Source organism: Dasypus novemcinctus, chromosome 14 (assembly GCF_030445035.2).
Source record: "Dasypus novemcinctus isolate mDasNov1 chromosome 14, mDasNov1.1.hap2, whole genome shotgun sequence".
NCBI lineage: Eukaryota > Metazoa > Chordata > Mammalia > Cingulata > Dasypodidae > Dasypus > Dasypus novemcinctus.
The window spans coordinates 65249817-65264307 of record NC_080686.1 but is presented as its reverse complement, the minus strand read 5'-3'; the positions used below and the strand labels follow the sequence as shown (position 1 = coordinate 65264307).

Sequence of the window (14491 nt, the reverse complement as noted above, 5' to 3'; positions counted from 1 at the left end):
AGAGTTGCCCAGTGCGAAAGAAGAGTGCATCTTGCCCAAGAGTGGAGCCGCACACATGGAGAGCTGACACAGAAGATGATGCAACAAAAAGAAACACAGGTTCCCAGTGCCGCTGATAAGGATGGAAGCAGTCACAGAAAAACACACAGTGAATGGACACAGAGCAGACAACTGGGGCGTGGGGGAGAAGGGGATGGAAATAAATTAAAAAATAAATCTTTAAAAAAAAAAAAAAAGAAAGTTCCATGAAGATAGAGGTGAAAGTCATTCAATCAGTATTAATTTAGTAACATTGGTTAAATACTTTCTGTATGCTAGGCCTTTTACTAGGCATTAGGGTAACAGTTTTGTAGGAAAGCAGAAAAATGTAGGAAATGTAAGAAAGCATTAATATGTTAGAATAAGTACCATAGTAGAATTAAGCATAAGAGTCTTTGGTAGTCACAAGAGCCACATAGAATGATTACTAAAAGTTAGAGTTTATATTCTCCCCCTGCCACTTACTTAGCAGTGTGACCCTGTTAAATTCTTTAACCCTCTCTGTAAAATGGGGATCATAATGGTTTCAGTCTTTTGAGATTACTGTAAGAATTAAATGAGTTGTAAAGTGTAAAGGGCAAAGAGTTACTTTAGGTCATAGATGGGTTCGAACCCAGTGGGTTTGGGTATTCTGTGTAGGTCCGTGTGGCGATAGTATTTTGTGTACTTTATTCTCTGCTAGTAGAGTATTGGTCACAAGCTGAAAAGATACAGACCATACTCCTTTTCTGACTGGACTAGAATATAAATTATGAGAAATTTCATTACAGCAGTAATTTAGCATAATAGGAAATCACCAGGCAGTCTATATGTACTAAAGTGAGAAGCAGAGTGTCTGTCTCTTCCTGTAAGTCTGTAATGTTCAGAGTTAAACTAGCTAAGTTTTTACTGGTTTCTGAACAGTTTTATCAAAAAATGTATCCACTTCCTTGAACTTCTCGTAATTTTGTTTTTCTTCCAGCATCTTCCCCTCCCCTAAACATCTGTCCATCCACCCATCCATCCATTCATCCATCCTTACTTTCTGGCTTGTTTGTTCATTGTACTTTGTATCTTCTGGAAGTAGCTTTGTTAATTCAGTTACTTTGATGAGAAGATGTAATCTTTCAATTAGGTGGTTGTCTAAACAGGGCTCCAGTTTCACTTGTCATTTCAGGCATTTGTTAAGTTTATTTTTCTCAGACTAGAAGTTTAATTCTATTTGCTGAATGTCCTCATGTAAATTGTGACTATGGGGGAGCAGATGTAGCTCAGCGGTTGAGCACCTACTTCCCATGTACGAGGTCTCAGGTTCAATTCCTGGGACCTCGTTTAAAAATTGTTACTATGTATGTATTTTACCAGCCTGTGTCCAATAAGAATCTAAAATGACTTAGAAGGGAGATATGCAATTGTGTAGTACTAAGACCATTAAAACTAGAGTGCAAAGATAAGAGAAAAGCTAAGTAATAATTGTTACAGGAAGAGAAGAGCGAGAAATTACAAAGGAATCCATGCCAAATAATCTGTTGAAGCTATTCTGCGTTCTAGCAGAACAAACCCTTTCAGTTTAAAGGGTGCACACATACTTTATTTTCAGTAAGCTCCTGGAGAAGAGTTTTTTAAAAATTATTATTTTTTATTTTATTTTTTTAGTTAGGCCAGTGAAAAGAATTTATTTGGGAAAAGGGGGAAAGAGCAGAGCTTGCTGAGAAGTGGGAGAGAAGGACAGAAATACACATTGAGATTTGGGGCAGGCTCCTCTAGGCAGAGAGAGCCAGAAGAGCTTTTTGAAAATAGTGCAGTGGGTGATGAAGAAATGAAACTAATTCAGTAAGTCAGTACTGTTAATTTAAAATCCCATCCCTCTACTATTATTCTGCATCTATTTCCATGTGTTCTAGAGGAAATACATAAATTTATTCCTACCAGCTTTTCAAATTGTAAAGTTATATGTTCTCAGTTTCTTTGAATGATGTTGAGAGGAAACACATAGCTTTCTGACATTGGCTCTTAAGCTATTTAAAGCAGCCTTGTTGGAACCAGTTGTTCACACTCGGTCATATTGCTTTGCCTTCTTGTGGCTTCCACACTTACGAGAGAATGAAGGCAAAGGGTCTAGTAGTGGAGGTTGACAGGTGGGGTTGTCTTTGTTTTCTTCACTGACATTGGGAAACTTCTAGGAAATAACCTGCTTTAACCAGGTGGCTCACAAATGTAATTTATTTATTTAATGAAGAAAAAAATAACAAATAATCATAAAAAGGAAAAGAAGAGACCGTGCAAAAGGGGAATATAGAAAAGTAGCTTAGGCAAAGAGAAATGAGGTGTAAAGAAATATGTTTTGTGTATGAGGTATAAAGAAATATTATAAAATAAAAAATGATTAGTTGAATTCTGTCTATTTCAGCCATAATCCATAGTACATTGGACTGAGTGGAGTTGTAGCTGGTACTTACGGTAAGACTAGCTTTTGGTGATAGGAGGGGGGGAAAGGTGAAAATTTACTTTTTTGGTGGAAAATTTAGGAATAAAAAGACCAACTTTTTCAAAATACAAATTACTGAATGTAGTAGGTATAGGCGTAGGAGTTGATATTGCTGTGCTGAATGATTTTTTACGCTTTGGCCATTAGGTTATTTCTATCATATTTTTAATAGTCTGTCTCCCTTTGGGAAGGGATTTCTAGTTTAATTGATAACCTGTTTATTTTATTCAGATAGTTGCTGATTTACTGATTAGATTCAACTTCAAACGATAGCATTTTTGTTTAAAAAAATAGAGCTACAAATTATTGATGTTTAAAGGAAACATGCATGCCTACTTTTTCCAGTTGGCTTGAAGCAGTCCCCACCTTGCTCAGAAGCTGCTGTCGGTCTTCCATTAAAACAATAAGCATTGTTTTCTATGACACTCATTTCTCATAGAAATGAGTGAGCTAAAATTCTGCCTTTTTGTTTGTGCTTCTCTAAATACAAATAAGCTTTTCCATGGACAAATCTGAAGTAGCCAAGTGTAATAGGAGGCTGGGATCTTAGGGTAGAGCTATTATCTTGACATTGGAAGTACCTCTAACAAGTTAAGATATTCTCTAGACTGGAAGTATCGTTTACGTTGTCTCAAGGGTACTTACACATTACTTAACCCAAAAAAATGTAGAAACTTTGTAAACATTTAGATTTACATATTTTAAATATTATATTCTTTTTAAAGTCTGATTTATATTCTTTTGTACTTAGACATTGACATATGTTTGGCTTTTCTTTTAAAGATTTATTTTTAATTTATCTCTACTCTCCCTCCTTGTTTGTGCTTGCTGTGTCTATTCATTTTGTGTTCGTCTTTTTTTTTTTTTTTTTAAAGGATTTATTTATCCCCCACCCCCCCAATCTTCTTGTTGTGTGCTCATGTTCCTTTTAGGAGACAGTGGAATGAAATCAGGGACTTCCGATGTGGGAGGGGAGGCACCTCATCACGTGAGCCATTTCTGCTCCCTGCTTTGTTGTGTCTCTCATTGTGTTTTCCTCCTGCATCTCTTTGTTTTATCATCTAGTTGCATCAGCTCACTACACCAGCCTATCACGTCAGCTCACTATCTTGTCTTTTTTAGGAGACACTGGGAACAAAACCTGGGACCTCCCATGTGTTAGGCAGAAGCTCAATCACTTGAGCCACATCTCCTTCCCTCTTTGGCTTTTGAAAATTACTTGATTTTACTTGGGCAGTTTGTTGTAAGAAATGTCTGATAAATACATAAATACATACTCAGTGAGATCCATTTTCTTGAAATTACTAATGCTATCATTAAAGGAAATGGAGATTCCCCCTAGCCCATCTGTGTTATTGGTCAGGTTTCACAAAATATGCAACCAGTACACCCTCTAGTGGTTTTTGTTTTTCTTATCAGTGTTTTACAATACATTGATTTATTCTGGTGTACTGGAAATAAAAACTGAATTAGTGTTCACAGCCCCAAGTTCCAGGTCCCAATTTGGCCATTTACTAGTTGTGCGACCTTTTGCAAGCCAGTCATCTTTACCGAAGCCTGTTTTCTCACCTGTAATATGGGAAAATATTGTCTCACAGACTTGTGGTCAGTAAACACTATAAAACATATAAACGTGTTTTATTCTAAATATGTATTAGGTGATAGAAATTATATCTTAAAAATTTGCCTACATTCAGCAATTTGAAGTGGTCAACAAGAAGTAAACATTAAAAATCCTTAAAAAGTCAAAAGTAATATGCTTCTTGTAGAAAATATATGGGTACTTTAAAAAATAATTACCCACAACTGCCTCTAAAGAATCTTTATTAGCATTTTGGTATACTTGCAGTGTTTCTCAGTGTATATGTGTGTGTTTATTTTTTCCCTTATGAAAAAGGACAGGAAGTAGGGACAGCTGGGGAGGTGGAATAGAAACTACTCAGGGAAGAGATTCTGTTCTTAAAAGTTTTCCATGTATTCTGAAATTTAGAATATTAGCTATTGTCCCTGAGATTGTGATTCAGGTATAGCATTGAGTGTAGGCCAGATCAGTGCAAGGGCAGTCTGCAGGTCTGATAGCAAAGTACTGCTGGTGATTTTTCCAGCATCTTTCTTTGATTGGTGGTTGTACCACCCATCTACATTGGTCCAAAATGGGCTTTCAGGGCCACATGTTGCCTCTGTCTGACTCCTAAGGATGCTCAGTTGGCTCATGGAGGATTTATCCATCCTGCAGAGTATTGGCCAATCTCTGAAGGATATAGACAAAGTCATATCCTTGTGCCATCATGCTTGTGCTAGAGGGATGATTTAGGACTATAGGCACAGCACTTGCTTGAAAAGTTGGAGTTGATTTATTTGTTCATCCAATAATCATTGTATTCCCACTGGGTAACCATGTGCCAAACTGGTCTCTGGGAATGTAAAGGTAACTGACATAGTTCAAGAAACTCCGTGGGAAAGAAAAATATTCAACACAATATTTGTTCACAGGTGATCAGTGCTAGACTTAAAGTATGGATAAAGTGCTGTAGGAATCCAGAGTGGTGAATGACTTAACACCACCTGAGAGATGTGGCAGAGGCGTCACTGGTGACATTTAGGTAGCATTTTTAAGGTTAAATAGGCATTGACAAGAATGCAGAGTCATTCCAAACATGCTAAGAAGGGGCCTATAATCATGAAAGGTTACGGTTGTATTTGTTGGAACAGTGAGAACTTCAGAATCGCTACTGTGTGGTGGGGAGTAGGAGAATTAGCATAGAACAAGACTGTAAAGGGCTCTGGATAGCTTACAGTGGAGTTAAGATGTTCTGCAGTCGGCAGGATGTGGCATGATGAGATTGGTAGAGTGTTGTTTCTTGTGTGTGCTTTTAAGGCCAATACTAGGAGCATCGTTGAAGAAAGCTAGGAATGGGGAAAATGTAGAGTCATTTATGAGTCTGGTAGAATTGTTAAAGGAATTGTGAGGGTCTCAACAAAAGCACTGGAGACAGAGAAAGGGAAGAATCTGAGAAATTTGAGACACAAGTGCAGCACTGGTTTACTAATTGATGTATGGATGAGAGAAAAGGAGTTGAGGAGAGCTCTCAGAGTCCCATGTCTGTGTCTCCCATTAGAGAGTGGGTGGTAGACATTATTTATAGGGATAGGTACTACAGAGGTGGCATATCTTTGAAGGGGATGATGGATTCACATTGCGTGTGGTGCTTTTGTGCTGGGTAGATAGCTCTTGCCTGTAAGTCTGGAGGTAGAAGTGTATACACTTCAAAGTACAGTGCTCTAATGGATGCAGTCACTTAGGCTGAGGTTGGACCATAATTTGAAAAAAGGAACAAGGACAGAATCTGGAGCAGGAATGCATGGTGGTGCTAGGGAGATGGAGAAAATAATCATTGAGGTAGGAGGATCAGTAGAGAGTGGTGGCTTGGGAACCAGGGGAAAGGAGAGGTCGAGAAGTGATGATGGATGGGGTCAAATGGTACCAAGAATTTAAAGAGAAGATGGAATGATTAAATACATAGGGCATTACTTTGGCAGTTGGAAATGGCATTTATATCCTTTAATAAAAGCTGTTTAGGTGAATCATATGCAGGTAATAATTCACTGTGTGATGAGTGGGACTGAAGGAGAGACTGGTTTGGATGGTTTTGGGGGGAATATAGAAAAGGGGTTTTATCCGGTGTGTGGGAGATTATGATTTTAGAAGAGCAGGGCAGTACTTTCTCTGAGATGGGGGAGGGAAAGAGGTGACAATGGTGCTTTCATAAGTAAATATACAGAAGTAGGAATATTTGGGAAGCTTATGTCTGGGAGCTATAATTTTCTGGTTGAGTAGGCGATTAAGTCAGGGGAGGAGAGTAATCAGTTGAATTTAAGTGAGCACTTACTTGCATGGGCTCTGTGCTGTGCACATTATATATGTCACCTCATTTAACTTATATACCCCCCTCCCCAAGGAAAGTATTATTACTACACCCACTTTAGAGATGAATAAATGTGTTCAGAGAAAATTGCATATTTTGCCTTAATTTATAGACTTAAAAGTTTTGGTCTCATTCATCTATCATCCTTAATTTTTTAACAAAGGGTTTAAGAAGACAGTGTGGGGTTGAAATGATAAGATTTGATGCAGCTGCTGTGGAGAAAGTAGACTATAGTTTCAGGTACTTATGGTGAAGGGAAGAGCAAGATTTCTGGCAGAATTCCAAACCCGCTCTCCCTCTAACCTATTTTACCATTATAGTATTACAAAGCTTGGCAGGCTTCACAAGCTAAGCTGAGCACCATAACCCATTTTGACTGAATAAGGTAGGAATTTAGCAGAAAATCAGGAAGCCACTATGAGTTTGGCATATCCTGGAGGCAGAACTGGAGATAGAATTCCAGAGAGAGCAGAGAAGTGTAGAGACCAATAGCAAAAAGTATAACCTAATATCTGTTGCTGGCAAATTTCTCCATGAGGTTACTGGGTAGCTTCATGGCTCTTATCACACTCTCATGTTTTAAGAAAATTGTTGTTGATAATGATTATTTACATTTATGATCCAGGATTTTTATAATTTAGTTGAATTCCAACTCATGAACTTTTCACCTTAAAAAAAAAAATAACGGACATTTGTTTCTGCAACTTAGACTATAGGAAAGGGATCTTCTCTTTGAACACCTGACTTTACTGTTTTAACTTCTCATTCTGTTGTTTGTTTGCTTTTGGCTTCATTCACTCAACACATTTATCAGGCACCTACTATGTGTGGCTAGGCACTATTCTAAGTGCTGGGGATACAGTGAACAAAACAAAACTTACACTTTAGTGACGTAGACTACCAAACCAGGTACAAATTATATGTCAGATTGTGATAGGTTGTGTGAACTAAAAAGAAAGCAGGGCAAGAAGATAGAAAATGAAAGTGGTGGTTTTGTAGAGTGTGTGGTTAGAGATGGTTTCATTTGAACACAAGAGTTGAGTAAAGAGAAGGGAGTGAGCCACCTGGAAAGAGAAATACAGGCAAAACAGCAAGGACACAACAGTCCTAGGGTGAGACCAAGGTGTCCAAATCAGTAGGTTAGGAAATGTTTTCTTTTTAACGTTGCATTGTTTTTATTATAGGATGGAACAAAATTCATCTGCATTGGGGCTCTGTATTCTGAACTTTTGGCTGTCAGCAGTAAAGGAGAGCTTTATCAGTGGAAGTGGAGTGAATCTGAGCCTTACCGAAATACACAGGTGTTTTATTATATTAAATCTTGTATCAAATATCTCTACATATCAACAAATAAAATAGTAATCATTTTTCTTATGTTTTTGAAGAATCCTTCATTGCATCATCCACGAGCGACATTTTTAGGATTAACCAATGAAAAGATAGTCCTCCTGTCTGCAAACAGCATCAGAGCAACTGTAGCTACAGAAAATAACAAGGTATGAAACATTTTGCATTGATAAAATTTTATGCTTAAATTCTTGGTTTTCTTCCTCTCTCTGTCCTTTCCCAATCTTTTCATTTCTGTCTTTCTACCTAGATCCATAAATACAAACTCTTTCACGCCTTAGGACAGTATTTCAGTGTGTACTTTTTGTTGTTGTTGTTGTTGGCTACCTTATCTCTGAACTATAATCAGACTTTTAGAAGCACCATTCTACTTTAAGGGAAGGGAAAATTGTTCAAGGTAAGTGCTAAGAATAGAGGAAATAGGTGAAAAACTATAAAATAAAGATTGAGAAAGTATGGATATTATACATTATGTTATCAGTTTGGCTTTAGAGTGACTAAATTCTTTTAAAAATTGTTAGCAAATGTTTATTTTTGATTAATGCCTTAAAATGGATTTAATTTATACTTTAGACATTTACTCCATAGCTGTTATTTTGATTTCTGTGTGTGAAGAAAGTATTTTAATTTCTGGTCTTATTATGAATCTTTTGTAAATTACAATTATTTTCTAGCATTAAAACATTTTAGTGTTCTAACCTATAGAATATGTCTGTCTTACCCTAGTTTTGACAAGAATCCTTTTGAAAAGATTACTTGTTTCTTGTTTTTATTTAAGATTCTAATATTTATTTCTTTAGGTTGCTACATGGGTGGATGAAACTTTAAGTTCTGTGGCTTCTAAATTAGAGCACACTGCACAGACTTATTCAGAACTTCAAGGAGAACGGATTGTTTCTTTACACTGTTGTGCGCTTTACACCTGTGCCCAGCTAGAGAACAATTTATATTGGTGGTGAGTGTCATGGGGAGGAGGAATTTCTTATTATTGAATGCTTTTATTTGCATAAATAAATGCTTTTCATAGTGGAATGCCTACATGAGAAGGTCAATCAAAAGGTAATGCTCTATAGAGGGGGAAATTCAACTTGGAGCAAAGTATAATAGTAAGAAAAAAAAACAAAAACAAAGAAAAGCTCATAAAAGTAATGGATACTTGGTGAATGCAATGATGAGATTTTAGCAAAGTATAAAGTAGAAACAAAAATCACCTATAATCTTACAAGCCAAAGATAACTACTGTTAACATTTGGGGGTATTTTATAATCTTTTATTCCAACCTATAAACATGTACTTTGTTTTTATATAATGGGAAATGTAGGTAATCGTGATTGCTTTTTTATTCAACCATATTAATTTATATTAATTTTGTAAGTTATTAAAGTATTTCATTATATGTTATCTATGCTTTACTTAATTAACCTATATTCTTAAAAAGGTGGTTAGATGTATTATGTATTTATTCTCTATATGTTTTAAGGAGTTGTCAGTAAATTTGCATTATAGACATATATAGGGGAATCTTGTAATGAAGTAAAATCATTTTGAAGAGAAAAATCAAGTGATGGATTTCCTATAAAACTTAATATTGAGGTTTTAATAAAAATGTACCTAATTATTTATTAAACCTATGAACAAGTTAAAATAAATAATAAGTTGCAAATGTTAATATTGTTCTGAAGCAAAAGTACTGGAGAAGGAATATACCTCAAATGCTTAAATGATAGTATGTGTAATATCACATTTATTTAATGGGTTTCTTTGCTGCTTGTTTGACCAATTTGTGTTTTTCCCTTTCAGGGGTGTGGTACCTTTTAGTCAAAGGAAGAAAATGTTAGAGAAAGCTAGAGCGAAAAATAAAAAGCCCAAATCTAGTGCTGGTATTTCCTCAATGCCGAATATCACTGTTGGTACCCAGGTTAGTGATTAAAAGTAAGCCTGTCCTAAGGAACAATGTCTCTTTTCAAAATCATTTTCTGGGGGAGCCAGTGTAGCTCAGTGGTTGAGCGCTGGCTTCCCTCATATGAGGTCCCTGGTTTAATCCCTGGCCCTGGTACTTAAAAAAAAAAAAATCATCACTGTCTTCCCCTATAAGCAATTTTATAAGGTAAACATTATATGAGGGAACCAGGTTCCACTAAGATGTGTCACATCACTCTTCATTTGGCAGTTGAGTAATGTTGTATAGCTTCTGGCCCATTCAGTGTTCAGAAGGTTTCCCTCTTGGGCTGTGTCCCCAGATTTGCCTGGCTTTAAGAATCACCTCGTATGTACTTAACAAATGCAATGGATGTGTCATGATGATGGGAGTGAGTGTTGCTGGGGGGGGGGGAGGGGTGCGGTGGGGGTGGTGGGGTCGAATGGGACCTCATATTTTTTTAATGTAATATTTTTACAAAATCAATTAAAAAAAAAAAAAAAAAAGAATCACCTCGTACTTTTTAAATGCAGAGTCTGAAGCCCCTACCTGGATATTCTTAAATTTTATTTGGTGGTGGGGTCTAGGGTCACTTGATTTAAATAAACATCCCAGGTGATTCTTATGACCAAGTGGTTTCAAAGGTACCATTCTATGGGAATATTGTCTGTATGAGGCAGGAAGCGTCTAGAGAACCTTGTTTCCATCAGTTTATGTTTTTTGACTCTGAGGTAGTTTGAGACTTGTATAGGTAGGTATATTATGGAAGGTGACATTTTCTTACACCAGTGGTTATCAGAGTGTGTCCAAGGACAGCTGCAAACTCCTTGAGACCCTTTCAGGTGGTCTCCAAAGTCCTTCCTATTTGTGTGAAGTCAAATTATCTTCATATACTGCAGCCAAAATAGCATTTCATAACAGACTGAATGCAGATACAGACATAAGGATCCAGCAATCTTCATTTAAGCCAGAAATTAAGAGATTTGCAAAAATGTAAACAATGATACTTTTCTCACTAAATTTATTGGAAAGGTAACTTATTTTCCATAAAAAACTTTTTTAAAAATATGGACTTATTAGTATTTAAAAATTAATGAATATTTTAAAATTTTACGTATTTTAATGAGTAGTATGGTAAAGACTGATAGATATAACTGACATAAACAAAGGACTTCTTGGTGATCAATCTTTCTTTTTTTTCCTATTCAACAAGATCAGTGATATTTTAATTGTTGTTATAAAATGAAAATTAGTCATATCCTGTTCGACATAGTACATAATCAAAGTAAGAAAAATGTAGATATCCTGAGAGCATTTTTGCAAAGTGCATTTTGGTTACAGTATTTCCATATTAGGAAATCATAGTGATTGGATGGATTTTTTTTTTTAACAAGTCAATTTTATTGATACATATTAATAAATTATAAATCCATCCAAAGTGTACCATCGGTGGTATTTGGTGTAATCAAGTATTTGTGCATTTATCACTTTAGAAATTCATAGAGCACCTTTATTATTCCAATAATAATAATAAACAAAAAACAAATAAAACTCATCACTTCTCATCTCTCTATGCTTCCCCTGCCATACATAGCTTCTATTCTTTTTCCTTCTCTAGTATGTTTGTATTTATATTTTGTAGAAACAGTCTTATATATGTAATATCAGCCATATTTGTGTTTTACATGAGATTTTACTATCTTATACAGTCCTGTGTTACAGTTTTTAGCATATACATAACCTTAGACTTTTCCTTTTGATCACTGTCATACCCATATAATAACTCTGTTCTTATGTACACCATGATGTACTTTCATCATTTCTCTTCATTTCCAAAGATTTAGAAAGAGCCTTTTTTTTTTTTTAACCAATTCTGTAAAGATTAACACTCAGCTTTCCATTCTCTACCCTCCTTCTATTTTCTGGTGACCTGTATTTTAATTACTAACTCCATGAGTTTACACAGTATATATTTAGTCCATAATAGTGTAATCATGCAATATTTGTCCTTTTGTGTCTGGCTTGCTTCACTTAACATAAAGTCCTCCAAGTTTATCCATGTTATTATATGCTTCATGACTTCATTTCTTCTTATTGCTGCATTAATATTCCATCATGTGTACATGCCACAATTTATCCATTCATCAGTTGCTGGACACCTGGGTTGTTTCCAACTTTGGCAATCATGAGTAACACCGCTGTGAACATCAGGGTGCAGATGTCTGTGTGTCTCTGCTCTCAGTTCTTCTGGGTGTATACCCTAGTAATAGTATTGCTGGATCATATGGCACTTAGAAACTGCCAAACAGTCCTCCACAGTGGCTATATCATTCTATGTTCCTACCAACAGTGAATAAGCATTCCTGTCTCTCCACATCCTCTCCAACATTTACAGTTTTCTGACTGTTTAATAGCAGCTAGTCTAATAGGTGTGAGATGATACCTCATTGTAGTTGTGTTTTTTTTTTTTTTTTTTTTTTTAGGTACTGGGACCTCATGCAGGAGGCTGGTGCTCACATTGGCTCCCCTGAGTTTGCGCTTTGTTTATTTGTTCGTGTTTTTGCTTTTTTTTTTTTTTTGATTGTTTTGTTGTTTTTGCTCCTTGTCTGCTCATTGTTTGTTTTCTTTAGGAGGCATTGGGAGCTGAACCCCCAGACCTCCCATGTGAGAGGCAGGCACTCAACTGCTTGAGCCACATCCGTTGCTCTCATTGTAGTTTTGATTTGCATTTCCCTAATTGACCATTTTTTCATGTTTCTTTCTGTGCCATTTCATTTGTTTCTTCTTTGGACAACTGTCTTTTCAAATTGGGTAGTTGGTTTTTTTTTATTGTTGAGTTGTATAGTTGTATGATCTCTTTATATAGCATGGATATTGAACACTTATCATATATGTGATTGTCAAATATTTTCTCCCATTGAGTAGGTTGCCTTTTCACCATTTTGACAAAGGCCTTTGAGGTGCAAAAGTATTAATTTTGAGAGGTCGCATTTATCGTTTCTTATGTTGCTCGTGCTTTGGGTGAAAGGTTAAGAAACTACTGCTGAGCACGTCTTCTAGGAGCTTTATGATTGTCACTTTTATATTTAGGTCCTTGATCCATTCTGAGCTAATTTTTATGTAAGGTGTGAGATAGGGTTCTTCTTTCTTCTTTTGGCTATGGACATCCACTTCTTCCAGCACCGTTTGTTGAATACACTGTTCTGGCCCATCTGGGAGGGGTACCGTCTTGTTAAAAATCATTTGACTGTAGATGCGTGAGAGTATATTTCTGAGTTCTCATTTTGGTTCTATTGGTCAGTCTCTCTGTCCTGATACCAGTACCATGCTGTTTTTACCACTATAGCTAAGTAATATACTTTAAAGTCTGAAAGTGAGAGTCCAATTTTGTTTTTCTCTTTGAATACCTTTTTGGCTATTCGGGGTCTCTTACTTTTGCAAATAAATTTGATAATTGGTTTTTCCATTTCTGCAAAAAAGGCTGTCGGGATTTTTATTGGGATTGTGTTGAATCTATAAGTCAGTTTGGGTAGAATTGATATTTTAATGATGTTTAGTCTTCCAGTCCATGAACACAGCATGTGCTTCCATTCGGTTTAAGCCAGTGCCTCTAATTCCAGTTATCATATATAATGTTTTATAGTTTGCCGAATACAGGTCCTTTATTGCTTGGTTAAGTTTATTCCTAAATATTTAATTGTTTCAGTTGCTGTTATAAGTGGAATTTTTAAAAATGATTTCCTTCTCAGATTGCACATCAGTAATGTATAGAAATGCTATTGATTTTTGCATATTAATCTTATATGCTGCCACTTTGCTGAACTAGCCTGTTAGTGCTAATAGCTTAGTTGTAGATTTTTTAGGAGATTCTAGATATGGGATCATATCAGTGAATAGTGGAAGTTTTATTTCTTCCTTTTCTATTCGGGTGCCTTAAATTTCTTTATCTTGGCTAATTGCTCTAGCTAGAACCTCATACAATATTGAATAACAATGGTGACAGTAGGCATCCTTGTTTTGTTTCTTACCTTGGCAGGAAAGCTTTCAGTCTTCCACCATTGAGTACAGTACTAGCTGTATGTTTTTCATATATGCACTTTATGATATTGAGAAAGCGCCCTTCAATTCCTATCTTTTGGAGAGTTTTTTCAAGAAAGGGTGTTGTATTTTATCAAATGCCTTTTCTGCATTAATGGAGAGGATCATGTGATTTTTCTTCTACAATTTATCAATGTTGTTTATTACACTATTTATTTTGTGCTGAACCACCCTCACATACTTGGGATAAAACCCACTTAGCACTTTCTTTGCAGGGTCCCCTAGGTTTTGATATGTTATGTTCTCATTTTCATAGTCTCAAGATGTTTGTTGAATTCTCTTGCAATTTTAGCTTTGACCCACTGATTATTTAAGTGTTTTTAATCTTCATATATTTATCCATTTTCCATTTTTCTGTCCATTATTGATTTCCACCTTCATTCCATTATCAGAGACATTGTTTTTTGTAAATTACAATCTTTTTGAATTTATTGAGACTGTCTTGTGACCTAACATATGGTCTATTCTAGAGAAGGATCCACGAGCTTTTGAAATGAATGTATATCCTGCTGGTTTGGGGTGTAATGCTCTATAAATGTCTGTTAGGTCTAATTCATTTATCATATTATTCAAGCTCTCTGTTTCCTTATTTATCCTCTGACCAGATGTTCTATCCAATGCTGAGAATGGTGTGTTGAAGTCCTTAACTATTATTGTAGAGATGACTATTTTTTCCTTCAGTTTTGCCAGTGTTTG

General features: G+C 35.9%; 1 protein-coding gene across 8 annotated transcripts in view; it reads left to right on the top strand.

Annotated features, from left to right (window-relative positions):
- Positions 1-14491, top strand: part of UBR5 (ubiquitin protein ligase E3 component n-recognin 5) — a 148373-nt gene that overhangs the window by 68725 nt on the left and 65157 nt on the right. For all 8 annotated transcript variants that reach the window (XM_058275842.2, XM_071207960.1, XM_058275843.2 and 5 more), the window contains exons 10-13: positions 7617-7733; positions 7818-7928; positions 8580-8734; positions 9580-9697. In XM_058275842.2, the coding sequence (XP_058131825.1) occupies positions 7617-7733; positions 7818-7928; positions 8580-8734; positions 9580-9697 (501 nt within the window). The remainder of the gene's footprint in view (positions 1-7616; positions 7734-7817; positions 7929-8579; positions 8735-9579; positions 9698-14491) is intronic.